At 37.8% G+C, this 27,147-nt stretch overlaps 1 protein-coding gene and 1 pseudogene across 1 annotated transcript in view; one reads left to right on the top strand and one right to left on the bottom strand.

Annotated features, from left to right (window-relative positions):
- The window catches only part of LOC149317443 (uncharacterized), a 30,276-nt pseudogene extending 6,152 nt beyond the window's left edge, over nt 1-24,124 (top strand).
- The window catches only part of ZBTB10 (zinc finger and BTB domain containing 10), a 33,870-nt gene continuing 22,726 nt past the window's right edge, over nt 16,004-27,147 (bottom strand). The window contains exons 3-5 of the mRNA XM_089517518.1: nt 21,002-21,139; nt 18,409-18,581; nt 16,004-17,310 (exon numbers count right to left, since the gene is read on the bottom strand). Coding sequence (XP_089373644.1) covers nt 17,005-17,310; nt 18,409-18,581; nt 21,002-21,139 — 617 coding nt within the window. The 3' untranslated portion in view covers nt 16,004-17,004. The remainder of the gene's footprint in view (nt 17,311-18,408; nt 18,582-21,001; nt 21,140-27,147) is intronic.

Raw genomic sequence — 27,147 nt, 5'->3', positions numbered from 1 at the left:
CTCAGTTCCTGCAGATATTGGTCTGTCGCCATTTCACAATGACTATCCTTAGTAGAATTCCATTTTAGCCTCAAGAATTGAGAATAAGGGAAGTTCTTTTTTAACTGGTAGGGATGGCAACTTGAAAAATGTAACATAAAATTTCTATCTGTGGATTTATGGTAATTACATATACCAATCCTAGCATTTTGAATATAAACCACCACATCCAAAAAAGGAATCTGCTGTAAATCAAAATGACATGTAAATTTAATATGTGGATTGATGGTATTAATCCATGTAAAGAACTGATCAACCTTGGTGGTTTCTGAGAAAATGATAAAAATATCATCAATGCATCTGCCATATAACCAAAAATATTGCCTGAATGGATCCACCTCTGGATTATCAATACATATGGACTCCAAATAAGCCATATATATAAATTGGCTATAGTGAGCGCTATGAGGCTGCCCATTGCAACTCCTTTAATTTGCAGAAAAAATTGGGCCAAAATTACATCTAAAATGTAAAATAAAAAATGAGTGGGAGGTTTCAGAACATGATGAGACCATAAATAATGTTCAGTGGTCTCTCTAGCTTCTAAATGGTATAAAGAATTCACATCTAAAGTACAGTGGGCCCTCCCCTTATGTGTGGGGGGGGATCTGTTCCGGATCCCCCCGTGTGAGGGGAAATCCACGTATGCTCGTGCCCCACTGGAAACAATGGGGCGCGTGTGCACGGCAGCAAGCAGGCACACCATTGCCCTTATGGATGCGCAGCTTCTGTGTGAGCTAGAAGCCACGTATAGTGCACCCGCATATGGCGTGGGCGCACTGTAATCAGACAAGCTGATAAAGGTACCTTTCTGTTCTTCATAGTGTGAAAAAAGTGGTGTGTGTCTTTAATGTATGATGTACCTTCACAACTAGAGGAACCAAAAAAGAGTCCAAGAACTGTGACAAAGTTTCTAATCTAAGAGGGATCCTGATCTTGAAATAATCCATCTGCCAGGTGGTGGAAACCCTGCCTTATGGATTTTAGGTAAACTATAAAAAGTAGGAATCCAGGGATTTTCTTGCATTAAGAAAAATGCTGTTGGAGAATCTTTGTAACCCAAATTTTCTTCTCCCCTGTACCATTATCTTTATGACAAATTTAATGAAATTGCTAGGATCCTGTTTAGGGGCTTTATAACTTGTAATGTCACTGAGCTGGTGTTCTGTCTCCAGTAGATAATAATGTCTGTCTAAAAAACCCTATGTCTCCCCTTTTATCTGCTGGTTTTATTATCTCTTCCTGTTTGGAGGATAGTTTGTAATGTACTGAATTCTTTATGGTTCAGATTGTACCATGGTCTCTTCAAAGATTTTTCTGATTTTTCAATATCTCTTAATACTGTCTCTTCACAAGTAGCAATATTGTGACGATGAACCACAGGATTAAATTTAGAAGGGCCCCTGAAAGTACTCACTGAATCTTTTAGGGATTCTCATGTTGTTCCTACCTGTTGTTACCTAAAACATTGCCTCCTACTGTATGCCACTGATTAGGAACTCATTATAACAACTTCAGGATGAAGATTTAATGGAACTCCAGTGACTAGTTGCAATGTCATTTTATCAGCCTCTAGTTGCTATTGGATGTTTTCTACAGCAGAGGCTTGAAGAACTTTGAACATTATAGGACTCTGAATGAGTAATTCTGTTTTGTATATTTGAAGGGACTATACAGTAGATAATTCCCATTGTTTATCACATGGTGTGGTTGTAAATATATTTATCACTTGGTGTTGGAATATGAAGTTCTAAGATTGCTTTCATTGTTTGCAACATACGTACATAGAACCCAGATACTCTATCATCCTCTCCCTTGCCATTTTGGCAGTACATTGTCTTTATACAGCAGACTCATAGGCACTGGCACAGCTCATCTTTCTCCTTAGTCACCCACCATGTGTGTCACGGCCATTATTGTAATGTGCCACATTGGCCAGAGATAGAAAGAAGGAACCTAAAGGAAATGGCAAAGAAAAAGTCTGCAGAAATCTATACATGCCATTTCTATCATTTACATACTGATTACTGAACTCATGGTGCAACAAGGAAGATCCATAAACCACATATCCCATGTCTTCAATCTGTATTTACTCATTCTACTTACTGTTGCTGAAGTGACCAAAAACCTCTAGCTCTCTACTGTGTATGGCATACTCTTACCTTTCCATGACAAGTGGCAGATATGACATCATCACATCTGTATGATAAAACATGGGCCCGTTCCGCATGGGCATAAAGTACGTCCTCAGGACGTACTAGGGTTAGGAAAGGGTGTGCTTTATGCGCCACCATCTTGACGTCGCGGATGCTTAGCGCCCACACGTCGTGCGGCGCAAGTGACGCCACAAGTACGTGACTAACGACTCACAGCGCCACTTCCGGGGCGCAAAAAGAAGCGCCATTTTGGTGCTCCTTTTTTGCGGTGCCGGGGAGCCTTGCGGTTTGGCTCCTGGGGCTCCTCGGTGCTGCTAATGGCGGCAGCAGCAGACCACCACTTTCAGGAGGTCTGTAACACGCCATAACTTCTCTTTTCCTGTTTCCTGTGAAATCTTAATGCACTCTAGAGTTAAGCAGATGATAAGGTATTGAAGCTAAAAGAGAAAATAAGCATGATTCATCTTTGCTATGGCAATTTCATGAAGGGAAGGGTAGGGAGGGGGCGGGAAATAGCACAAAGGACATCATGTTCCTCAGAGGTTATTTACACAATTGGTTTTTGCTAATGTATACATTAATACTATAGGAAAGACAGCTGAGAGAAGAGGAGAGCACCTCTCATGCAAGAAGAGTATCTGAAATAGCCTCAGGAAGAGAGAAAGAATCGCAACTAGAGATGGAGCTCAGCTATATGAAGGCACTAATACAGGATGAAAAACATAAAATTTTTAAAGCACAGGAGAAGGTTATGACATATTGTTATCATTTAAATCAACTGCACTGATGGAATGTACATGCTGCTGCTATGAAGTAATTACACTTTTTTTCAAATTAAAAAAGGAATAAACACCCAATCTTCCAGCACAAGAGTTGATATTAGCAAACATTTTTAAAGTTGAGCAGTTCTGTTGGATATGTCAAATGATATTTCACCAAATATCCATGAATCATTTCAGTGTGATAATAATGCAGTTGTTATTGCTGTTATTTTATTTCCTTATATCCTGCCTTTCTCCCAATATAGGGACTCAAGGTGGGAAACAACAAATATAAAACAATACAATTTAAGAACAGCACAACAATATTAAAATACAGTATATAAATATAAAATTTAAAAAACAATTAAACAATTTGAAGAGTTAAAACAGTTATAAATTAAAATATAACATGTTAAAAATACAAACCATTAACATTTTTATAGCACAACATTAAAACCCAGTTCTTATCAGCTTAAAAGGCCTGACTGCACAAAAATGTCTTTACCTGGCATTGGAAATATAGTAGGGATGGCACCGTCCTGGCCTCTCAAGGGAGGGAATTCCAAAGCTTGGGAGCAACCACTGAGAAGGCCCTCTCTCTTGTTCCCAACAAATGTGCCTGAGAAGGGCCTCTCCTGATGATCATAACAGACTGGGTAGACTGGCACAAGAGTTGTGAAGAATCTACTCCTTCATTCCCCTTCAAACAGAACTTCTTTCTTTCTTTAAAGTTTGTGTGGAAATAGTTTTATCACCTGTTCATAAGTACTCATTAATTTCCCACCTCAGTACCCATTTATAACATTCTGATCTTTTCACTTTGAGGTTACTTTATAAGACTAGTTTGTAAAGAGGCAAATGACCTGAAGTTTCACATGGTAAGTGACAGGTTTTAGACTGTCAGCCAACATATTCTTAACTTCTGTATAGCATCTCCCATGCTGCTTCTATGAACTGCAGGGCTGCCATGTGAGGAGGATTAAAAAATCATGAAAAAAGATATGGAACCATTCATTTCAAAACATGCTACAATGTTATTCAGAATAATAGGGAAGTATTTAGGAACAGCTAAACATGCAGTCCTATATACATTTATCTTGCCATTAAAACAGGGACTTGTTTCTACATAGGATCATACTGCACATTCTATATACCAAATTATTTCTCAAAAAAAAGTGGGGGGGACATATTCTTCAAAACTCACAGGAAGGTTAACTGTCCAATTCTTAGTTGCTATAGGTAGGGGATTTTTAAAAATCAGCAAGCACAATTTTTCCCATAACTAATTTTAAACAGAGTACACAACTCTGCTGTGTAAAATAATACTCTACAGGTGTTCTCTCTTATTCAACAGATTGGAGACAAAAGCACTGCTGAAAACCAGAAATTGTTGAAATGTGGAACCTTTTTTAGCTTGCAAATGCATTTTGGCTGCTGCAAAACATAAATAACACATATATAATCTTGTGAATGTACGTGAAAGCACATGGAAGATTGTGGAAACATGACAAAATAGGCTGGAAGAGCAGACTATGTCAAATGTAAGGGTTTTTGCTATAATTAAAAATGGTCAAAAAAGCAGATTATCAAAAATCAAGCCATGCCTGTAGTACTAACAGGTTGGCTATACAGCAGTAACTGTATACATTCACAGGTTTCCATATTCCTGCAAAACCAGAGGAAGCCTAATGTAATCCAAGCGTTGTTATCTGTAGAATTTTTTTTAAAAATGTGATCACTGCTTTGACAGTAATAAATGCTAAGCTAACTGAAGTCGCTGGTAATAGGTACTACATCTGCAGCAAGAAAGGAGGTCTGTGGATCAAAATGGACAGTTGCTTCAGGCACAACTAACAAATGTAGAAGAAAGACATGCTGGAATTCAACTGGAAAATTCTAAGCTATATACAGAAAAAAACTCTTTTGGTAGAATGTATTTCTCATTTACATGAACAGGTACCTGTACACTTCTCAATCAATGTGAGTTTTTACCTGAGCTTATCAATGCACTTCTAGTTTTCCATTCAGCACATGGGATTCACGTGAGAAATTTAATGTATGGGATTTACTAACAAGATATGATGATGGCTGCAGAGAGGCAAAACTAGCCATATGAAATGCATGATTATGAGTGAAAGTAACATTAGCCACTCCGGGGGGGGGGGGGGGGTAAGGATCTAATCATGACTGAGATTGTGATGCATAGGAAGTAGTATTTTAAAAATGCACACCATTCCCTACAAACGTTCCCCAGATGCCAAAGAAAGAAAACAGTTAGAAATATCATTTTCATTGCCACACAAGTGGGGAGTGTTAAACTCTTCCACCCCATATTCACATGGTGGCCTTGATAGATGACCTATACAGGGAACTGGACAGGGGAAGTGTGTCCCTGTTGGTTCTGCTGGACCTCTTGGTGGCTTTCGATACCAGTGACCATGGTATCCGTCTGGGCTGTCTTGCTGGGATGGGATCTGAGGGCATTGTTATATGACTGATGAAGGTTTTGCCAAATGTTCTTTAGAGGTTTGTCTGGGGGGTGACAATTTTGCTTCTGCTTTGAATTTATCTGCTTGACAATTACATTGCTTCTGCTTTGAATGTATCTCCTTGGCAATCACATCTGCTTGTAATCTTTGTCTCTTAGTCTGGATATCTTGTCCAGTGTATTTCTTGGTGATTTATTGCATTGTTACTAAAAAAGAATCTCTCTTATATTCCATGACTCTTTATATTAGCACTTAGAAATTCAAGGTTTGCCTGTTTATTACTTGTATGTTGGTACAAACAGGTAATTGACATAATACAGTGTTACATACATGTGTATTGATGCAATTCTTACTGGATTTTAGCCTGTATATTCATTATCAGATATATAATGGTTCTGGTCTTTCTTGGAAAGGCAAACCCAGAAGGTGGTCTTTGGGAACACCTGTTTGATATTCTGGCAGTTGGCCTTTGGGATCCCATAGGGTTGTTTTGTCTCCAGTGTTATTTAACATAAACATGAAACTGCTGGGAGAGGTCATCTGGAATTTTGCGGCATGGTGTCACCAGTATGCTGATAACACCCAGCTTTGCCTCTGCTTTCCATCCAATTCCAAGGAAGCTGTTTCAGTACTGAACTAGTGTCTGTTATCAGTAATGGACTGGATGAGGACAAACAAATTGAAACTAAATCCAGACAAGACAGAGATGTTCCTGGTTATGCAAAAGACGGATCAGGAAATAGGAACTCTGCTGGTACTGGATGGGGTTACCCTTCCCCTGAAATCTCAGGCTCGCAGCTTGGGTGCGTTCCTGGACTCAACTCTGAGCCTGGATGCCCAAGTTATAGCAGTGGCCAGGAGTGCATTTGCAGTTAAAATTAATGTGCCAGATGTGCCCGTTCCTTCAAATGTCTGACCTGCCTATAGTGACACATGCCTTGAATGCTAGTTCCATCAGGGGCTAGCCTGAAGAAAGAGGCTCCTCCCTCCCTAACTGTCATCGTCCGGCCTCTGAGAGAGAGAGAAGGCTGGCCCAGTTCCATCAGGGGCTAGCCTGAAGAAGCAGAGCCCTCCCTCCGGTCCATCTGCCTTGGTCCAGGCCTCAGAGGGAGAGAAGAATGCTGGACCTGATTCCCTCCCCCCCTCACCATTCCCTTCTCCTTTTGTGTTGTGTCTTTTAGATTGTAAGCCTGTGGGCAGGGAACTGTCTGTTATCCCCTCTATTGTAAACCGCTCGGATTCCCACTGATTGGGCGGTATATAAATAAAACCTATTATTATTATTATTATTATTGATTACATCCTGTTTGGATTACTGTAACACACTATGTGGGGCTGCCTTTGGAAACTATTTGGAAGTTTTAAAACATGGCAGCCAGAATGCTAACTGGGACCAGTTATACGGAGCATATAACACTCTTGTTGAAACAGCTTCACTGGCTACCAGTTCATTTCTGGGCACAATTCAAAGTGCTCATCATGATCTATAAAACCCTATACAGCTTAGGTCCAAACTATTTGAAAGACTATACCTCCCCATATGAACATGCCAGAGCTTTAACATCACCAGGGGAAGCTTTCTCTCTGTTCCACCACCATCACAGACTCACTTAGTGAAAATATGAAAGAGAACTTCCTTGGTGGCTGCTTTCGTTCACCTTCTAGAATGCCTTTCTGCAAGCTGGCTCTCTCCTGCTTTCCTTTTCCCAGCAAGCAAAGACATTTTTATTTAAGTAAACTTTTAATGGTTAAGCAAGGAAGGTTCTCATTTAGATGTATGTTTTATCTGTCAACCTTTCAATGATTTTTATGGTGCTTTAATGTATTCAATGTATTTAAATTATTGTTAAATTAATTTAATTAAATGTGTTTAAATTAGTTCTAAAACTTTTTGTAAATATTTTAAATTTGTTCTGGAAACCGCCTTGGGTCCCATCCTGGGATAAAGGCAACATATTAAATAAATAAATAAATAAATAAATAAATAAATAATGGCTATTATTTAATAGATATGTGAAATGCTCAATCTTCTTTCACCTATCAAGTTTCGCGTCCTAAATTACAATATTTAATAAACACATTTATGGAGGATACAATTATAGTGCTAAGTAGTTACTATGACTATGTAAATTCCAGAGCATGGAAAAATTCCTTTTCTGGACTATAACTCGGGCAATCCCACCAACAGTATGACCAGTGGAAAGCTGGAATCAGCAGGAGATTCTAAGAGTAGTAGGCCAAAAACATGTTTCTTTGCCCTAGTAGACCTTTCACATTCATTGGCTGTATACCATTCAATCAATAATGAATGGGAGAAGTCTTAATGTCTTCCCACAAGGCAGCTGGTTGCCCATGGGGTGTGCAATGGCAAGAGAGAGGGGATGATGGAATCTATAGATCTGTGATGTCATGTAATAGGATGCCTATGTTCTTTTTTTTAATTCTTTATTTAAAGTATAAAACATACACAAACAAACACTGTTACAGACATACACCAAAAACACATATACAGATAAAAACCCTAAAATTGTGACTTCCAAAGCTTTGGCGAAGAATGCATTGTTTTCTATCCAGTTTACTCTTGTGAATAATTCTATTTATAAAGTTCCGCATTTATCTTTTCAATTACGTCTAATTTCCCTGTATTTTTCAATTGGAAAAAAAATTAAATTTAATGATCCCCCCCCCCCACAATATTAATTAACCAATTATCTAATTCTCATGACAATGATTCTCATTATGTCATATCTGTCCCAATCTTGTTTCTTTAAATGTTTTGTTGACATATATAAAAATAAAAACCAAGAGAAAAAAAATCCAAGAGAGAGGGAAAACCTTTCTTACTCGTTAGCAAAAATTTTACAATATATCAATATACAGTACAGTGGTACCCCGGGATACGAATGCGCCGCCTTACGAAATTTCCGGGTTACGAAAAAAATCCATTGAAAAAAACATTTCCGGGTTACGAAGGTTATTTCGGGTTACGAAGAAAAATTTGGTGCTTTTCGGCGCGATTTCACACGGAATCGCGGCTTTCGCTATTAGCGCCTATGGGCTTTTCGGCTAGCGAAAGTTTCCGGGTTACGAAAGCGGCGGCGGAACGAATTAATTTCGTAACCCGGGGTACCACTGTATTCGATTAATGGATTAGGTACAAAAAATTATTCCTCTTCTTCCCCCAGATTAATATCCATCTTCTTTTGAATCCAAAACTTTTCCAGAAAGTCCGTCACTGGGGCCCACTCTTCTTTGTATTTTTCTATCGATTTGGATTTAATTAGACATGTTATTTTATCATTCTCTAACAAATCATATAATTTCCAGATCCAGTCTAATATATTCGGAATGTTTTGATTTTTCCAGTTTTTAGCATAGATTGTTCTGGCAGCTGTTAACATATAAAGTAAAATCTTCCCATATTGTTTTTCCAAATTTATGTCTATCATACCTAACAAAAATATTTTTGGAACTTTCTTTAAATCGATTTGTAAAATATCTTTGTTTTTTGTATAGAATTCCAGAAACGTTTAGCCTTGGTACAGAACCACCAGCAATGCATCCATGTACCTTTCTCGGTACCACACTTCCAGCATCGGTCACTGGAGTTTTTATACATATGTGCAATCCTGTCCGGAGTCATGTACCATCTAAACTGCATTTTATAGAATTGTTCCCTCAGGTTCATATTCACAATATATTTGGGTCTCCTCTGCCAACACCTTTCCCACTCTTCTAATTCAATATGTACCCCAGAGTCTTTGGCCCATTTTATGATGTATTCTTTGATCGTATCTGGTTCCATTTGTAGTTTTAGTAATTCCTTATAGTTTGGAAATATTTTTGGTATCCTCCCCTAATAGTATCCTTTCCAACTCTAATTCCTCTAATTCTATCCCAAATAGTTTCTTATCCAATTTAAATCTCTCGTTTAATTGTCTATAGAAGTACCAATAATATCTAAAACCTTTTTCTAACCACTGTTCTGGTGATTTCATTTTGAGATTGTCTTCCTGATCTTTTGACAGAATGTCCTTGTAAGTTGTCCATTTCCCTTTTATAATTTTTTCCCTTTGAAAAAAGGCCTCATTTGTGGAGACCCACAGTGGAGTTTTTCTAGTCATGTAAGGCTTATACTTCTGCCAAATTTTAAATAAAGATCTTCTAATGGAAGTGATGCAGGAAGGCCTTGTTTACTTTGACCTTATCATAGAACAGGTACGCATGCCATCCATAACGATTATCTACTCCCTCTAACTTAAGCAGCCTTTGGTCTCTTAAGGACACCCATTCTTTTATCCAAAAAAAAAGGCATGCCGCATGGCTCATTTTTCCACTTTATCCTTCATTAGTTTAAATCTTATTCTGGTTTTTTTCCCCAGCCCATATAAATTTTTGGATGTCTTTCTGCCAATTTGTAAAGGGTCTATCATTAATTAAAATAGGAATCACCTGAAACAAGAATAACATTTTAGGAAGGATACTCATCTTCAATGTTGCGATTCTACCCATTAATGAGAGGTCTGTTTTTCCCCATTTCTTCATATTCTCTTTAGTTTCTTGCCAAACTTTTTCATAATTATTTTTGTAAAGCTCTGAGTTTTTAGCTGTTACAATCACTCCTAGATTTTTGTAACAACTTTGAAATTAGAGAGTTCTTCCAATTTAGTTTTGTCTCTTTTTTCCATATTGATTGCTAGGATCTTTGTTTTTTCCACATTTATTTTTAAACCTGCTACCTGACCATATTCTTTTAATTTATTAAGTAATATCTCCATTTCTTCTATTTGATAAATTAGAACATCATCCGCATAAAGTTTTAGTTTAAATTCGTATTGATTGATTTTCACCACCGTTATTGACCTATCTGTTCTGATATTAGTACTTAATACCTCCATCGTGGTGATAAATAAGAGGGGTGACAATGGACACCCCTGTCTCGTTCCTCTTTCTATAGATAGGGTTTTAGATTCTTCACCATTAATAACCAAATTTGCATTTTGTTTAAGATAAATTGCTCTAATCCAGTTAATAAATACATTACCCATATTCATTTTTTCCAGAACCTTCAACATAAATGACCAATTCACTTGGTCAAATGCTTTCTCAGCGTCTGATTCTGCCTATGTTCTAATGAAATTTAACTGCCAAACTGAAATGATGTAACTCAGGGACACTCATTCTCACTCCAAGCCCTCACCACGCCACCTGGGCGCCATCTTGGTGTGAGCCCATTTACACAGCGCATACCATGATGACGCTCATCATGCACAGCACCCAAATGGCGTTGTCATCATGGCACACGAGCATGCCTATGGCACCCCTTCCAGGACACAAAAAGAACCTGCCCAGAAGCAGGTTCTTTTTGGTCCCTCTGGAGGCCATGGCGCATGGTTACCACAGCCTCCTTCTGGGGCAAAAACAGGCAACATTTTTGGTCCCTCTGGAGGCCACGGCGTGTGGTTCCCACAGCCTCCTTCTGGGGCAAAAACAGCCCCTCAGTTTTGTTTTATTTAACTTGGTAGAAACAAGGTGTGAAAATCATTTGGTCCTGATCTGTTTGCCCAATAAGAACCCTTCACACAGCAAAACACTTTTGAAATCAGGACAAGTCTCACAGGCAATATGTGGTATATGAGGAGGCATTTCTTGAAAAGGAAGAGGGGAAAATTCTTTCAGTAAATTTGCCTAAAATAGTGTTTTAGAGTCCAGAACATAAGTTTCACAGAGCAAGAGAAGACTGTTAACTAGGTACATGAGGTTTTACTAGAACAAAACTACCTGTAGTGTTTCGTGTTTTCATTTTATTAAAAGTCTTCTGCAAGTTAATCAAACATTTTTTGATTTTGCTTAAAATTAGTGCTGTCAGCCAGTCAAACGGTGCTTTGATCATGTATTTCTGCATGGCAAAGGATTGAACGAGATGGCATTTCTGGTCTCTTCCAACTCTGGGATTCTGTTTTAAGGATTAGGAGGTAAAAGGAGTGGGACTGTGGTCACAAGCCAGTTTCTTAGAACTATGTTCTTTAGGAACAGTGAAAGCTACATGAATGATACATTTTGAAAAGCTCAGTGTCCTAATATTTTAAGTTCTTGTAGAAATCACTGAAGATATAAGAGCTAGAAACTTTAATGTGTTTTTTAAAAATAGAAAGGTTTCAACAGTAAGTTTTCAAAGTTTAAAACTTGGTGAAATGTCATGAAACCAGGAAACTATTAAGAGGTATTTATTGATTACAAGTATATTCTGCTTTTCTTTACTATGAGGTCAAGGTGCAACATAAAATTCCTGATTTAGGATCCTGGTGTTCCAAATCCCTAATTGACTTCAATACATGATTCGCCATGCCAGACAGAATCAAAGTTAAACGTTTTAATTTGGATATTTTATCATTTTACAGGATCCCACTTTCATTGATGTGGAATTTAATGGCCTGTGCTTTCCAATGACTCTTTTTTTTTTTAACAGAGTAAAGATTGTTTGGAAGGGGTTCTTCACTGATGGTGATCTTCTCTAGCAGTCATAGGAGAAGTTTGTTGTAAGAGTCCAGGTCAAAATCCCCACCCACCTGTTAAGCTCATTAGGGAAATGGGGCCAGTGTGTTCCCTACTGCACAGAAAACTACTTCCCAAGGCTGAGAGGCTAAAAGCTCTTTGTAGAAGGGAGTATTTAAATGCATTAATTTTACCCAACTGAAAAATCCCCACCCCATTTTTTTTGTAGTCTATAACTACTACTGCAGAAATATATTTGTGGGTGTGTGGGTGGGAACATACTGCTGAACAAAGCAAAGGCTTGGTGCTCATGGCAATAATAAATGTATTGAACTGGAGTCCACTTAAGATGTATAAAATACTGATGTGTTTCTCTAGCATTTGAAATCTTTTACCATAATAAGCCAAGTATTTAAGAGACCTTCCTTTTGGATTAGGCATTTTAGCCTTTTTTTTTTTTTTGGGGGGGGGGGAGTAGGAGACTAAAAGAAGATGCCCTGCTGGAAAGGAGGTTTTATGCAATTCTTGCATGAAGTCACTAATTACTGTTGTCTTCTACTATTGAGTATTCATGCTTATTTACCTATGAGTAGTAAATTACTATACAGAACACTAAATTCTGCTGCCCTGCACCAGCACATGTTAAAGATTTTATCAGGTATTACTCGCAAACCTTCAGTATTGTTGCTTCATTTGAAAAGACAAGACACTTGCTCTTTTGGGGGAAAATAGTGGCTATACAGACACCATCATATCTCCTTTCCTAATCTTATTAATCAGAACCATTGCATCACCTCTTCCTAAAAGAGAACTATTTAGTAAAATGGTCAGTTATTGAAAATAATTTTACGCATATTTACTATGTATGCAGTCAGCCAATTATGAATACTCCTTTTTCTTTCTTTGTAACAGTTTTATTGCAGTATTTATAATTAACACACCTTTTTCAATTACCTAGATTGCTGAAAAGAAAAAGGACATAATTTTTCTGCAAAGTCAAGTTAACAGTTTGTCCTGTGACCTCAACCATTTCAAGTCTCAAGTTCTGTAGAAAAGAAAATGGAAAGAGTCCTCCGGTGTATCAACAGCAAACCATGCATGAAAAAACTAAGTTCAGAAAGCCATTACTTATCTGCTCACCGACTATAAGAACACCACTTTTCAAATGTTTCTTCAAATTGAGAAATTTTGCTCATCATAAATTTCCTCTAGGTCTCAGAGCTAGGACTAAATCTTTAAAAAGGTCACATTGCAAGGTAAGTTACAACTAAATTCTTTGTTTCAGTAACACTCTTTAAAAGAAAAATAGAAGAGAGACATTGAAGTATCCTGAGTTTATCAGAGGCTGACTTTTAAGCCCTTTGGGTTGTTCACAGACAAACATCAAATGAAACATCACATGTTCAATCATCACGCATTGAAGAATGTAGTTTGCATGGCATCCTAAGTGATATCAAGAACTTTCAAAAACTATACTGATTAATAACTCCCTCCCATCTTGCAGATTTTGATTCTACAGTAAATTCTCAAGTAAGGGGAAATTCCTTTAGGAATTCAAAGGCAGATATTTCTTCCACAGTCTCCTCTTAGAAAAGGATGTAAGGGGGTGGGGTGAGACAAGGACACACTGATTTGCAAAATTTCATGTGGTTGCTGCCAATTCAGTTTTCCACTGTATTTTTAAGAAGTAATCCATATTGGATATAAAATTTTCCCATTTATTTTCTTGTAGAGCTTTAACCAAGATTTGATATGTGGCTTTGCTACAGCAGCGCAGAGGGAAAAGAAGCATGGAAGGCATTTTGGCCATATTTTTTCTGGTGTTGATTCTACAGTGCTCTTTTTATAGAGCACAAGCAATAACTGGGCAGAGATATCTACTACTTGTTGGCCATTAGTTTATGCACTGTGTCCTCTAATGGACTATATGAACAAGATTTAGTAGTGAAATGCAAAAGCACATGAATTTAAGACATAAATTTGGGAAGTAGTGTAGGCTAAATATAAGTATGCTTATGCTTACCAAGTCAGCAGATCTCCCTTGCAAGAAGTGCAAGGTAAAAACTTTGTAATGATCAGATGTTTAACTTAACAATAGTTAACCAATTCAAAGATACAGTCATATTAGTCTGTAGAATCATTTGGAAAAAATTAATAGAAACATGTAGAGAGATCTTGTAGTACCTTTGAGACTAACTGAAAGAAAGAAGATGGTAGCATGAGCTTTCATAAACTAAAGTCTACAAAAGCTTTCAGTTAGTCTCAAAGGTGCAACAAGATCTCTGTACAATAGTTAACCAAGATAGTTAATTCTATACAAAATCAGAAACAGAAATATTTGGAGAACCTGTACCATACTTGATCAGTTTCTAAATTAAGGTTAAAATTATGTTTGACCTGCTTAAAAAATAAAGACTTACATGCAAGAATTAATCCGTTGGTTCATAAAACAAACAAGAACCTTTCTTAAAATGCAGAATGAACAAAATGCCTTCCAATGGACTTCTTATCAAACATTTTACTTGATTAAGAAAAGGCAAAATTTCATGAACACTAGCACAGAGACTATTCACAATTTGGTTGCCTACTCCGTACCTCCATAATGCTCATAGATTGCATGTTTGAAACAAGCAATAACAACCAAAAGGCAACTTTGGGAAATATTATTTAAAATACCAAGATTGTCTAGAGACATTTTATCAAAGATCATGAGAAGACTGTTTCAGTGCATCTGCTAGACTTTTCTCCCCTCCCGCAAAATAACCCAAATAAAAAGCACAACAATTCTGTAGTGTACCAAGTGTATATTTCAATTTACTGTATGCAATCTAACAACAAATTTGGTCATAATTTACCAGATATACATAAATGATTTAAGTAGCAAAAGGAGATTCGGTTTCAAGAGAATAAGTAAAATACATTAAGAATGTAAAGCCAGGTCCAGTTTAAGCATTAAGTGAGTAGTATGCTCTAATAAAGCAGATTTAGGTGGATTTCGGACATATATATAGATACAGATATATATATATATATATGCACGCAGATCTACCAGTTGTAAACTATTTTAAGGGGAATAAATGGGATGGAAGAATCTTTATACTATAACTTACATATTCACAGAGCAGAACATTTACTTAACGTTTAAAATACTTCCCAGTCATATTATCTTTGCCCACTATTTTCTACTTTGGACCCCACCAGAATTACACATTACTCATTTCAGTCTAGAACGAGAATAAGATGTATTCAGTTTTTAAAAACAAAACCCAAGAACTATCCATCTGTCAGGTTTACAGTGATGTGGAATCTACCAATGAAGGATCTGGATAGAAAAGTTTATACAATTTTATAACCATATTATTCAACTGCTGTTTCATCCTGCAGAAACAGTGTCTAACATAATTTCATTGTTGTACTGAAATAGGGGATAATAAAGCTGTCTCTTTAAATATATTTATATATTTATATATATATATATATATCAACTTTGATCAGATGGAGCACCATTTAGATTCTATCTGTCAAAGCAATTAAGTTTACCACACAACTACCATAATTTAGTTCTCAGATATAAAATAGGAAAATATACTCATTTTAAAGTTAACAAACTCAAATATGGTGACCCCTTAACTTATAGTACAGTACTATCACACTGGCCTAGCTATGTGTTATGGTAAATGCTGTGCATATTTATTCATTGTGACATAGTAATATATTGAATGCAGTGTCTAAAGTTCAGGTAGCTCACTGGCATTCAGGCTAGATGAAGCTGAGAATTCTAAGCATAAAAAGGTGCAATACCCTCCCTTCCCTCAGAAAAAAAGGCCTGAAATCATTGGTACAATATAACAAGTTTAGAAAAGATTTATGGCTACAAAAATTCAAGTTTCAACATCTCATCCAAAAACAGAAGCAAAGAGCATTGGGGATAAATAGCTCTAGCAGTTATGCTAACTTTTTTTTAAAAAAACAACAAACACAAGGTTCCAGCAAATTAAGCTGCCAAGTTAATGTAGTTTGTTTGGTATATAAAAGAACCCCCCAAATAGGAGAGAAGCAAAGGTTCATTTTGTGTTTACTTTAATGAAGAGCAGTGGGGCACAAAAAGACAGCCTCATGTCTAATTTTCCAAATAATAAAACTAGACAAAAGCAGACAAATTGGGTTGAACTATTTAAACCAAAAGAAACCAATTACATTTATTTCTGTTATATTCTTCCTCAGATTCTATGACTCTTAAGCTTTGTGATGGACTGAGGTATACAGTAGTGAATAAAAATGATAGCCAATATGAATAGTGCTAACAAAACATAAATTAAAACAAGGGCAGCCACGCCAGAAAGTGTCTAATATAAAGTTAAGTAACAAGGAGAAAATTTCTTCAATTCCAATCACAATCCTCCTTGCAGTTTTAAGTCATTATTGTATTTGGTGAAAGAGTAGTAGCTTTTTGCGAACTCAAGATACTAAAAACCAGATAGTAAATTAAATATCAATGATTTTCTCCAGGACTGGTCATCTAAATTACATCCTGACAATACTAAGTAATATAGATCTGTATTATCAAGATACCCCGATATTTAACCCATTGAGGGGAAGGCAAGGGAGGTGTGGCAAATCCCCTTTCGGGAAACATGAGCACTAGCCCAAATTAGCCACATTCGTTCTATGATTGGAATCAAAGGAGCCATCTCCAAAGATTGCAATTTGCTTCATTCATGTTAAAGGACACATGAATGTCTAACACAAACATAGTTATTTCTATGTTTGATTAGAACCCAAATAGCTATATCCTATAAATAATAAAAATACATATTCTTTTGATAATTGACTGTAGATGTGAGGACTCTATAATTCAATCAAATGGCTGTATACTTTACAGTCCTGTGCAAATATCTTTAAAAAATTAATAATCCTTTTTTGCTATAAGGCTTTGACCCTACTATTTTCACAGCAACATAACTTCCATCCAGCCTGTACCATATTTTCCAAGCCTTCAGTCAAAAATTCAATATGGTCAGCCCATATGATGTCCAAATAATTCATCTAAATGATCAAGCCCTCTCAGTCTTCCAAAGGCACACAGACTTCCCCAGATTCATCCCATCGAGTCTGGTCATTCTGTTCTTCCACATCATCAGGCAGTTCTTCGTCAGCCTCCCCTACTTCATTTTCTTCAAACTCTTCATCTCTAGGAAAATCTGTGTCCTGTACCTGATCTACTCCTTCTTGACCTCCCGGCTGAGATTTATCTGCACAGTCAACACAAACACCGTAACGTCGAGATCCATGTCTTATTCCAACACTGGCTGCTAACATAAAAATCTTCTTACACACCATGCATTTGTATTTTTTATCCTTTTTGTGAACCTGCACAAGAGAAGATAATCAATAAGTCAGCTTTTTCATGTGTAAATCCCTTAATCACTTTGCTCACTGTTTTTAATACAAAAGTTAATTCTTATAGCATCATTGCTTTGCATATCTCTCTTTGAAAACACAAAACTGGAGCCATGGACTTAATATAAACATAAATTATCTTTTGTAATAAAACTAATGGGCAAAGCAAAACATGTTGAACAATCTGTATACTCTTTTCATTAATTCTGTGAACAGTGAGATATAACTGAGGTCAGTTTAAGCAATGCAGCATTTTATTTCAAACACCTATCCTCAAAATCCTAAGTAACACAGATATAGAAAATTATCTCTCAATAATATCCTGCTTTGAAATTAAAGTGGAAAAAATCAATCAAGATGTCATCCAAATTGATCAAGCTATCATTTTCCAAGAAAGGTGTGTCCACTTTCAGGAAATGTCCCTCCTGAGAGTAGACTCTCCTGCACTCAACTTTTCTGTTGAGAACCCTATTAAATCCTCTTGCTACTATTAATATGGCACAGTAACATGTGTGGTGTCCTTCAGACATAAAGTCGGACCTTCTTATACACATTTTTATACATGTATTCAAGCATCCACGGTTTGAAAATGTTCCAAAAAAGTATAAATTTCAAATATCAAACCTAGACTTTCTATTTTTTATAAAGGACACCATTTTGCTATGTCATTATATTTAATGAAACTTGAGCATACACGTATTTTGTTATACACTGGGGATCTTGGAACCAAACCCCAGCATATAACAAGGGTCCACTGTATAGCACAGATTGAATCTGCAGACCAGTACATACTTAACCTGGGAATAAGCCCCATGAAACTCCCATGGAACTCAGTGGCACCTACTTTTAAGTAGGCATGCCTAGGATTGTATGTGAAACCGCTTGTTTAAGATAGTTCTGTGGTTTGAAATCATGCAAATGCATCAAGCATTTTAGGTTTTAACCACACAAATTTGAGAACAGTTCACAATTTTATCATCTAGACTGAAAGATGACATACAGCCACAATTCACCACACACCAAGTTAGCATCTAGTGAAGACAGTAGTAATTTCAAGATGTTACATACCAAGGAATGTCTTTTTACATGCTCTCTGCGAGTAAAGAGCTTCCCGCAAATGTCACAGCTGAATGATCTCACTCCGGTATGAATGAGCAAATGTCTCTTTAGTGTTCTTCTGTATTTGGCTACATAGTTACAGTGTGGACACTTCAGTTTATTCATGATTAAAGAAGAGTCACCTAAAACCCAAAACACAATCTATTCAACAAGAAGTTGAAACAAAGCAAGATATTTTTATATAACATTCTTACTATTCTGTACACAGCTAATATTCTTGCTGTAAAAAGTAGGGCACTGACTTCAGTCAAACATGGTCTGACTTACACTCAGTGTGTATTTATTTTCTTCTAGACTCTCATATCACATACAGAGGTAGAGACACTTAGGTGAAGGAGTGTAGACCAAGGGTTGAAAGAAGGCATATTGCAATCTATTGACATATTTTGGCATGACTGTAATAGAATTGCTAGTTTCTGCCTCCTAATGATTTAACAGCAGCAGCAAATAAAAAGTATGCACCCCTTAATAAATAAAAAGACTGCTCTAATGAGGAAACCCTGTGGAGAAATCAGGCATGAACTTCTGTGTGTGAAAGGACTCAGCTCAGATAATGAAAACAAATTGACTGAGCATGTGCAATCATGTCTTTAAATTCAAGTGTATAATGTATCCCCCCCCCCCCACTCAACAATTTGCATCTGGTATTTGTTAGTGATTTGGGGATTCTCATAAAATGTAGATCCATCATGCCTGAAAAGCTATCAATTGCTGGAGCACTTTTTATGTGCATTATTCTGTCCATGAATAAATTTAACTGGTCAAAATTTCAAAAATATAAAATAGATCACATGCAGCAAAGTATACACGCCTACAGCACAAATATCAATTCAGATATAGAAAAAAAGAAAGAAAGATATAGCAATTCCCATCCCACTCACTTAAGAAAATCTTAGGCAATGTATGTATGTATGTATGTATGTGCACTAAAGAAGGTTTCTTGCAACTTGAAGGCAACACTTTTCACAGGAAAAATTTCCAATGGAGGACATATCAATGATGTATACTAGCAGTGCTCTGGATTGGAGCCAAATGTGAGTCAAAGAGCAGCCTTATACTGTAACCTCTGCCCTGGCCTCCATGTGAAGCAATTAGCTTTTATGATGCCTTCTCTGTTGCCAATGAGAGCTTCTTAAAAGCTGTTAATGTTAAATGCTGATGAGAAATGAATGTATGGGGTGTGTGTATAGGGCTCTAGCCTGAAGAAGACTACTACACCTTCATGCTGCATCCCTGACCCATATATACTAAAGGAAGCAATAAAGGTATTCCCCATTGACAAAGTTGTCAAGTCATGTCCAACCATAGGGGACAGTGCTCATCTCTGTTACTAAGTCAAAGAGCCAGCGTTGCTAGAGACTACTCTGTGATCATGTGGCCAGCATGATTGCACAGAACACTGTTTACCTTCCCACTGGAGTGTTACCTATTTACAGTATCTACATGCGTTTGCATGCTTTCAAACTGCTAGGTTGGCAGAAGTGGGGACTAGTGATGGGAGCTTGAACTGCCAACCTGCCAGTCTTGCAATCAACAGAATCAGCGTCTTAACCACTTAAGCCACCGCATCCAAAAGCCTAATTACTGGGGTAGAGTGGGTGGAGGACAAGTGATGAGGGTTGTTTGGTTGGAGGCTTCCTACCGTCCTTTAAGAAAAGCAAGCACTTTAGTTAAATAGGACCATCTACCCCCTTTTAACCAAGTGTGTTCCACAGGTGCTTCTCAAATGAAATGTTGCAGATGACCTTCTATGCATTCTTCAGAAAGCTATGTTTATTACTAAGCAATAAATGGGACAAATTAATGCATCAAAATTAGATGGTTATACTATTCTAATTTACATAAGTCCTGTTTTCAAAAGCTAAAGAAAAGTAATAAAATGTTTAGGATATCACAAACTTAATAAAGTAAATCTGAGAAAATTTTTAAAATACAACTAAATTAGGATTATACCCAAACTATGCATTAGTCCACATGCCATTCTGAGGAGAATATATTAGGAACAGCCTACATGGTATAATGGTTTAACTGTTGGGCCAAGACTTCAATAGGTCAGGGTTCCAATCCCTACTCTATCATGGAAACCCACAGGGCTACCTTGGGCAAGTCACATTCTCAATCTAACAGGAAGGCAATGATCTTCAGATTTATCCTCTGAATAAATCGTGCCAAGAATAGGATATGTTAGGGTCACTGTAAATTGGGATTGACGAGAAAGCACATAACAGCAATAAATATTAGGCCGAAAAATCTTACATGAAGACCCATTAACACCAAGGTCATCTTAGTGTTTAAATGCCATAATGTAATTGACAAGCAAACCATTTTAACTAGCAGCTAACCTCTGCTGAATTTTCAGAGGACAAATAACAGTATCACCGAGTACAAAGTGACTACAAGGGCCAGCTAGCCCAACCCCTGCCTTGCAACTAAAGCACTCCCACGAGATTACCATCCAACTTCCATTTATGGTGAGTGTTAATATTCTTTCTCCTTGCACTTAAAGCAGAGGCAACTATAAATACTTAATAAATTTACTTGCCATTTTCCCAGTTTTCCTTAGGCCAGGATTCAGGTAACAATCCATACTTGAAATCGTTTGAAGTACCTGGTAACAATCCAAACTTGAAATCACTTGAAATACCCGGAAACATTCCAAACTTGAAATCATTTGAGGTACCTGTTACAAGATAGTATAAACAATGTATAATATAGTATGCATAATGAAAGTATTAACAGAACTGAATAACCAACAGTCATCTGCATAAATACAAAACACATAAAAATAAATGTGCCAATCAAATATATAAATATTATGTATAATAAAATTCTAGAAAAAATAAGTTTCTAGGATATGTTGGCTGATTTCCAGATTTATGGAAATCTTATCCTTAGGATGCCATTTTTTGTACAAACTACTGGAAAGGTAGCAGATTTGCTTCCAAAATGTAGTTCTGGCAGAACATTGAGAGGGGTTGTTCAAACACATTCTACAGTTTGTTCATGGATCAACTCTATATTCCCCATCCAATGCAGTCAGCCTCCTGCCTTTGTTCCTTGATATTCATAGCTGTACTTCATTATACTTTCTTTTTGGTAGTATAACCTTAAGCAAAAAGGTATGTTGAACTTGATAGCTTGGTGACTGGACTTATCCAAAATGGATGGTCCTATATATATATATATATATATATATATACATATACATATATACATATATACACACGGTCAGGCACATACAACATTTTTTGTTGTGAAACTAAATGGAATATAGTAAACAGTTTCTCTTGTGTTTACGTGAAGAATTTATTTTTAAAATTTCCATTAATAAGCAGTTTGCTCTCATAATCTGTAATAATCATAGCTTTACGCAAACAAAGGATATGACTACTGTAATACTGGCCTAAGGTACAAAATATACAATCCTCCCTCTGCATCCTTGTCTCAGCACCCACAACAGAACATGAGACAGCAGCACAAGCCAACACTGGAACTATGTGATACTCCTCCACTGTTTAGAGATGCCACACCCCTGTAACATAGAAGTAATTGAAAAGCTATGCTATAAAAGGAGTGAAGTTATTTCTCATCAAGTTATACTCATAATGCACTGTAGTAATAATAATAATATGATTTATTTATAGTCCACCTTTTCTCAAGGAATCAAGGTGGGTTACAACATCTTAAAAACCATGCCATACAATACAATACAATACCAATTACCATTAAAACAAGTTCCCCCCAACCCCATTAAAAATTGCGATTAAAAAAACCAAATATAATGTTTGCAGGGCAAACAAGTGACTTGCTCGGGGGGTGGGTGACTAATTAAGAAAAGCCTGCTGGAAGAGATCCGTCTTTACGGCCTTCTTAAAGGCCGTCAAGGTGGTAATATGGCGGATCTCCTCCAGCAGGTCATTCCATAGCCTAGGAGCAGTGGTGGAATAGACCCACAGATAATCACAGCAGATAATCATGATTTTTTGGGGCTGTAATAAGTTCTTCCCATAGGACCGAAGGGTGCAGGGTATAATTACTGGGAAAACTATTTTGCTGATCCTTAAATGCTGGGCAGTCTATACTTTAGACTTGTAGCACATGGGCTACAAGAAGCCTCTAAGGGGCTTTTGCTTGCCTCAGGTTTGTTCTGCTTTTCCAAAAGACCCTGCACAACAACAACAAAAAAGAGCTTTTTTGTTTGCCAAAATCCCATGAGTTGTTAAGCTGCTGCTCATGGAAGCTTCCAGTCTATGTTTATACTGTCCTCAAGCTATCCAAAGCCAAAAACATTGAAAATTGGAATTACAAACCAAAACCAGTTTTATGGTTTAAAATCTACCCCCAAAAAGGTGGTGTGGCCTACCACAGCAGCCCAAGGATGAAAACTGCCTCCTACAATCATCACAGTAGCCCAAGTACATGCATTTTCAGAACTGTACATTTCTTGTGCTTACACAAGGAAACAAAACAGTACAGTTTAATGTGTCAGTGTATACAGTTCTGATTTTCTTTATTAACTCACATTAGCCAAGCAAAATAGATTGCCAGTATTTAAATATATTGGCTCAGAAATGAAGGTTCTGTTTAGGTGGCATGACTAAAAAGAAAGGCTTGCATTGGGACAGCAAGTAAGAAAGGTTCTGGGTGGGTAAACCCAATGAAAGACATAGCAGCAATAGCTTAACAGTATGAAGGGTTCAGGGGTTCTGTAGATTTCACAGATTATAAACCTGATCCACCATGCAACTGCAACTGACAGTTTTCTTATATGGACCTAATTTCACACTGTCAATCTTCATTGTGTCTGCTACTGTATCCAACAGAAGTTCATGGTTAAAATTTCAACTTCCACATTAGCTGGGAACAAAAGCAAAATGGAGTACCATCAACATTAATGACAGTGCATTTCCACATCTCTCAGTAATCTATCTCAGAGGCTCTAAATAGCTGTGGTATATTACTTCTACAAGGTTAAGCCATTAAGAGTCTTCCTGCATCTTTAATATTACAAAGTTGTATGTGGCATGCACCTTGGTGGACTATAGTTCACCTCACCATATACACTATAATCTGTTAGACTTTCAGATGCTACACAACAGTTGTTGTTTCTGATGTGACAGGTTAACAGACTAATACCATGCACCACCCAAGTGGTGATTCATCATTCAACAACTGATTAAATTTCTCTACTCAAGCTGGGACTACAACTCCAACTGCCTGCCTGAAAGAAGACAAGCCCTCCCTTCAGCCACCATCTTGGGGGGAGAGAGGCAGGCGAGCTCCAACTGCCTGCCTGAAAGAAGACAAGCCCTCCCTTCAGCCACCATCTTGGGGGGAGAGAGGCAGGCGAGCTCCAACTGCCTGCCTGAAAGAAGTAAAGCCCTCCCTTCAGCCACCATCTTGGGGGGAGAGAGGCAGGCGAGCTCCAACTGCCTGCCTGAAAGAAGTAAAGCCCTCCCTTCAGCCACCATCTTGGGGGGAGAGAGGCAGGCGAGCTCCAACTGCCTGCCTGAAAGAAGTAAAGCCCTCCCTTCAGCCACCATCTTGGGGGGAGAGAGGCAGGCGAGCTCCAACTGCCTGCCTGAAAGAAGAAAAGCCCTCCCTTGTATTGTTTTTAAATTGTATGGGTGGGTTTTTGTATTGTTGGGCTATGTATTGGTTTTGATGGTGTTTTTGTAAACCGCTGTGATCTAAAAGGAATAGCGGTCTAGAAATAAAATTTCATTCATTCATTCATTCATTCATACAAATAAGATTCGGGCCTATAGCTTAAAAGTTTCAACCCTTCCAATAGAGATGAATTTTTCCAAAATAATAATAATAATAGGCATATAGACCAAGCCAACATAATGAAATACAAATATCTTGAAAAGCTTTTCTACTGTGGATGGATAGCTATTCCATTCACAGTAGAAAAACACATTGGAAAGCACATTTGAAAGGAGCTTTTGTCTCTCCCCTTAACTGTGCATTCTCCCTAAAAGAGTTACTCATCCTATTTAAAGGGCATCTTCAAAAGTGATCATTCAATTTAGCAGGATCTACAGATAAACGAGAAAATAAATCATATGCAACAGATTCGAAAATACTCTTATGATAGTATTGCACAGCTGCAACAGTCGCAGAAAATATTTTTCCACTCTTTGCCACCAGACATATATTTTGAAATTGCTTCCCAAATGTTGGTCAGATTTTAAAAGCTTGCTGCAATTTTTACTCTAGTTATGTCATTTCATTGCAGCAAGTACTTTGTAAACCAGCAGATGTTCTGGATACAACTATGAAAGGTTTAAAAGGCTTAATAAAAGTCAACTAGAAAATGTCTTATATGACATGCTGACTGCTTCAATAATAAAAACCCAGTCCATGCAATAGTCAGCAAACCTATATCCTACATATCACAGTAACCATGCTCTTCAGGTTGGGAAACAACTGTGTATCACTCAAATGGAAGGCAGGCAATACAGGCTTACTGGACTTAACAATGAAGTCTTGGGAAGATACAAGAGAGAAGCAAGATGCTGTGTGTCAGATCATGCAGCCTTCTGACACTGCTGGACTGCAACTTGCAGCATTCCTCACCACTGGCCATGCTGGCTAGGATTATTAGCATTTGCAGTCCAACCATCTCTGGAGGGCAACATAATTTCCACTACTGGAATAAGCTACCAACAGCTGAAGATTCAATAAACTTGTGATCCAAATTTTACTGTGACTGAGGTCCCATTCCCACTGGCACATTTGCCCTGGATGGAATTGGGCAGATCCGGGTCCCCTCCCCCCGAATCTCTCCGGAAGCAAGTGCCCACTATCATTTACCTTAATCGGGGTAATTTATCCCTCCAAAGTTCACATTTGCAGTACTGGTTTAAAACGAAGGCTCTTTTGCTGTCAATCAAATTCACTTCCGCTTTCATCAAAGGTGACGTTTCCTACAGCAATTGGCCAAAGAAATGGGTGCATTCCCCCTCCTTTTTTTAAAAAAAAAAACTGGTGGCAGCATACACATATTCTGTCAAATTTAAAAACCTCCAGGTGTGCGTATGTGTTGTATGTATTTGGGTCATTATGCATTATGGCAACCCTAAAACGACCCCATCTTGGGGTTTTCTTGGCAAGATTGGTTCCGAGGAGATTTGCCACTGCCTTTCCCCTGAGGCTGAGAGTGTGTGACTTCCCCAAAGTTATGGGTTTCCGCAGCCTTCCAGTTTCCCCTTCACTTCCAGCCCAATGCTACAGCCCTTGCCTCCCCCATGCCATGCCATCCCATTCCTGTCACAACAACAACAACAACAATAATAATAATTATTTGCCCCAGAATGCCATCTCTGCATCCTCTTGCTTTGTTTTGTCTCCTTGCGAAACCAGAACGCACACACATACATATGTAGCAAAAGCATTCAGATATTGTATCAATTTGCCAAACTGAAAGTGAAACATTTGTAACATTTGCATTGTAGCATTCGAATATTACACAAAGATAATAATAATAAAAACAAAAGCCTCTTGCAAAGTGAGGTGCCCTGACGTATAGGTATCACCCTGTAGCAAAAAGCATTTGCATAGTCTGTCAAAAATTTTAAAAAAAATAAAGAGAGAGAAAACTGCCTGCGAGAGGGAGGCATGTTCCGCCCTCTGCCCTCCCTCTGACCTAAATCCCTCCCCTGAACTTGACCCGATCATGACCGGGGCGAAGTTCATATTTGCTGGACCTGTTTTTTCTCAAAAGATACAGCTTTTACTCCACTTTCACAAGGACCGCTCCAAGGGGAATTTGCCCCTGAATGGGTGTGGAAGCCTCGATTTCACTTGTGGAAGAATCGGGGTCAATATGAACTTCCCATGGTTAATCCAGTTTGTGAACCGGGGTAAAAGGTAGTCTGGATGGCCCCTGAGAAGCTGTTTGTGCCTAGTCTTCCAGACCTTCAACAGAATTCTCCTCAACTACATCACCATGTTCATTAAAAGCATATTACTTGACTCTCCCCTGCTCCCTTCTGTCAAAATGCTGTTCCATTAGACACTATGGGGGTGAAACAGATCACCCCTTTGGAGTGGCATCCCGCTACCCCTTTCCTCGCTGGATCATGGGCACGGCCCCATGTAAACCCTGTGGCAACGGAGCACCATAATGCCCCCCCCCCCACTGCCATGTGGTTGGGAACACGGCATGACACCTGTGTGGGGCTGGCATGGGGCTGGCTGGAGTGCATACGCCATGCCCCCACACCAGTGTATAACGCCAGTCTATTTAGCCCCTTACTTAAAACATGTTCACTTCTCTAATGTCCTCCTTAGTACAGTGACAGAAGGCAGACTTTTATTTCTTACATCCATGATGTTCATCAGCCTTCATCCTATCAGGAAACATTTTTAGGTCATGTTCACCTACCATAATCAGGCTTCCTGTCACCAGGAAAAAGTTTTTCACAAAGCAGCAGTATGTCATATTACTATTTTTCTCCCTACAACCAATCATAGTGGGCAATTCTGGAGAAAACTTTATGAAATCTATGGGATCATAATAAGTCAACAGATTACTTTTAGAGAAGTATATGTTCACCTAGCTATTTTACCATTTTTATGTTGTATTTGTGATTATGTCTCTATACAGTTCACCACTTTGCTAAATTCTGGTGTTATCCAGTACATATGCTGAATAAATAAATGGGCTATCCTCATCATTCA

The sequence above is a fragment of the Sceloporus occidentalis genome, unplaced genomic scaffold (assembly GCF_023333645.1).
Source record: "Sceloporus occidentalis isolate IW3139 unplaced genomic scaffold, rSceOcc1.0.p SCAF_3, whole genome shotgun sequence".
Classification (NCBI taxonomy): Eukaryota; Metazoa; Chordata; class Lepidosauria; order Squamata; family Phrynosomatidae; genus Sceloporus; species Sceloporus occidentalis.
Note: the sequence above shows the minus strand (reverse complement) of the source record. Positions and strands in the feature narration are given on the sequence as shown.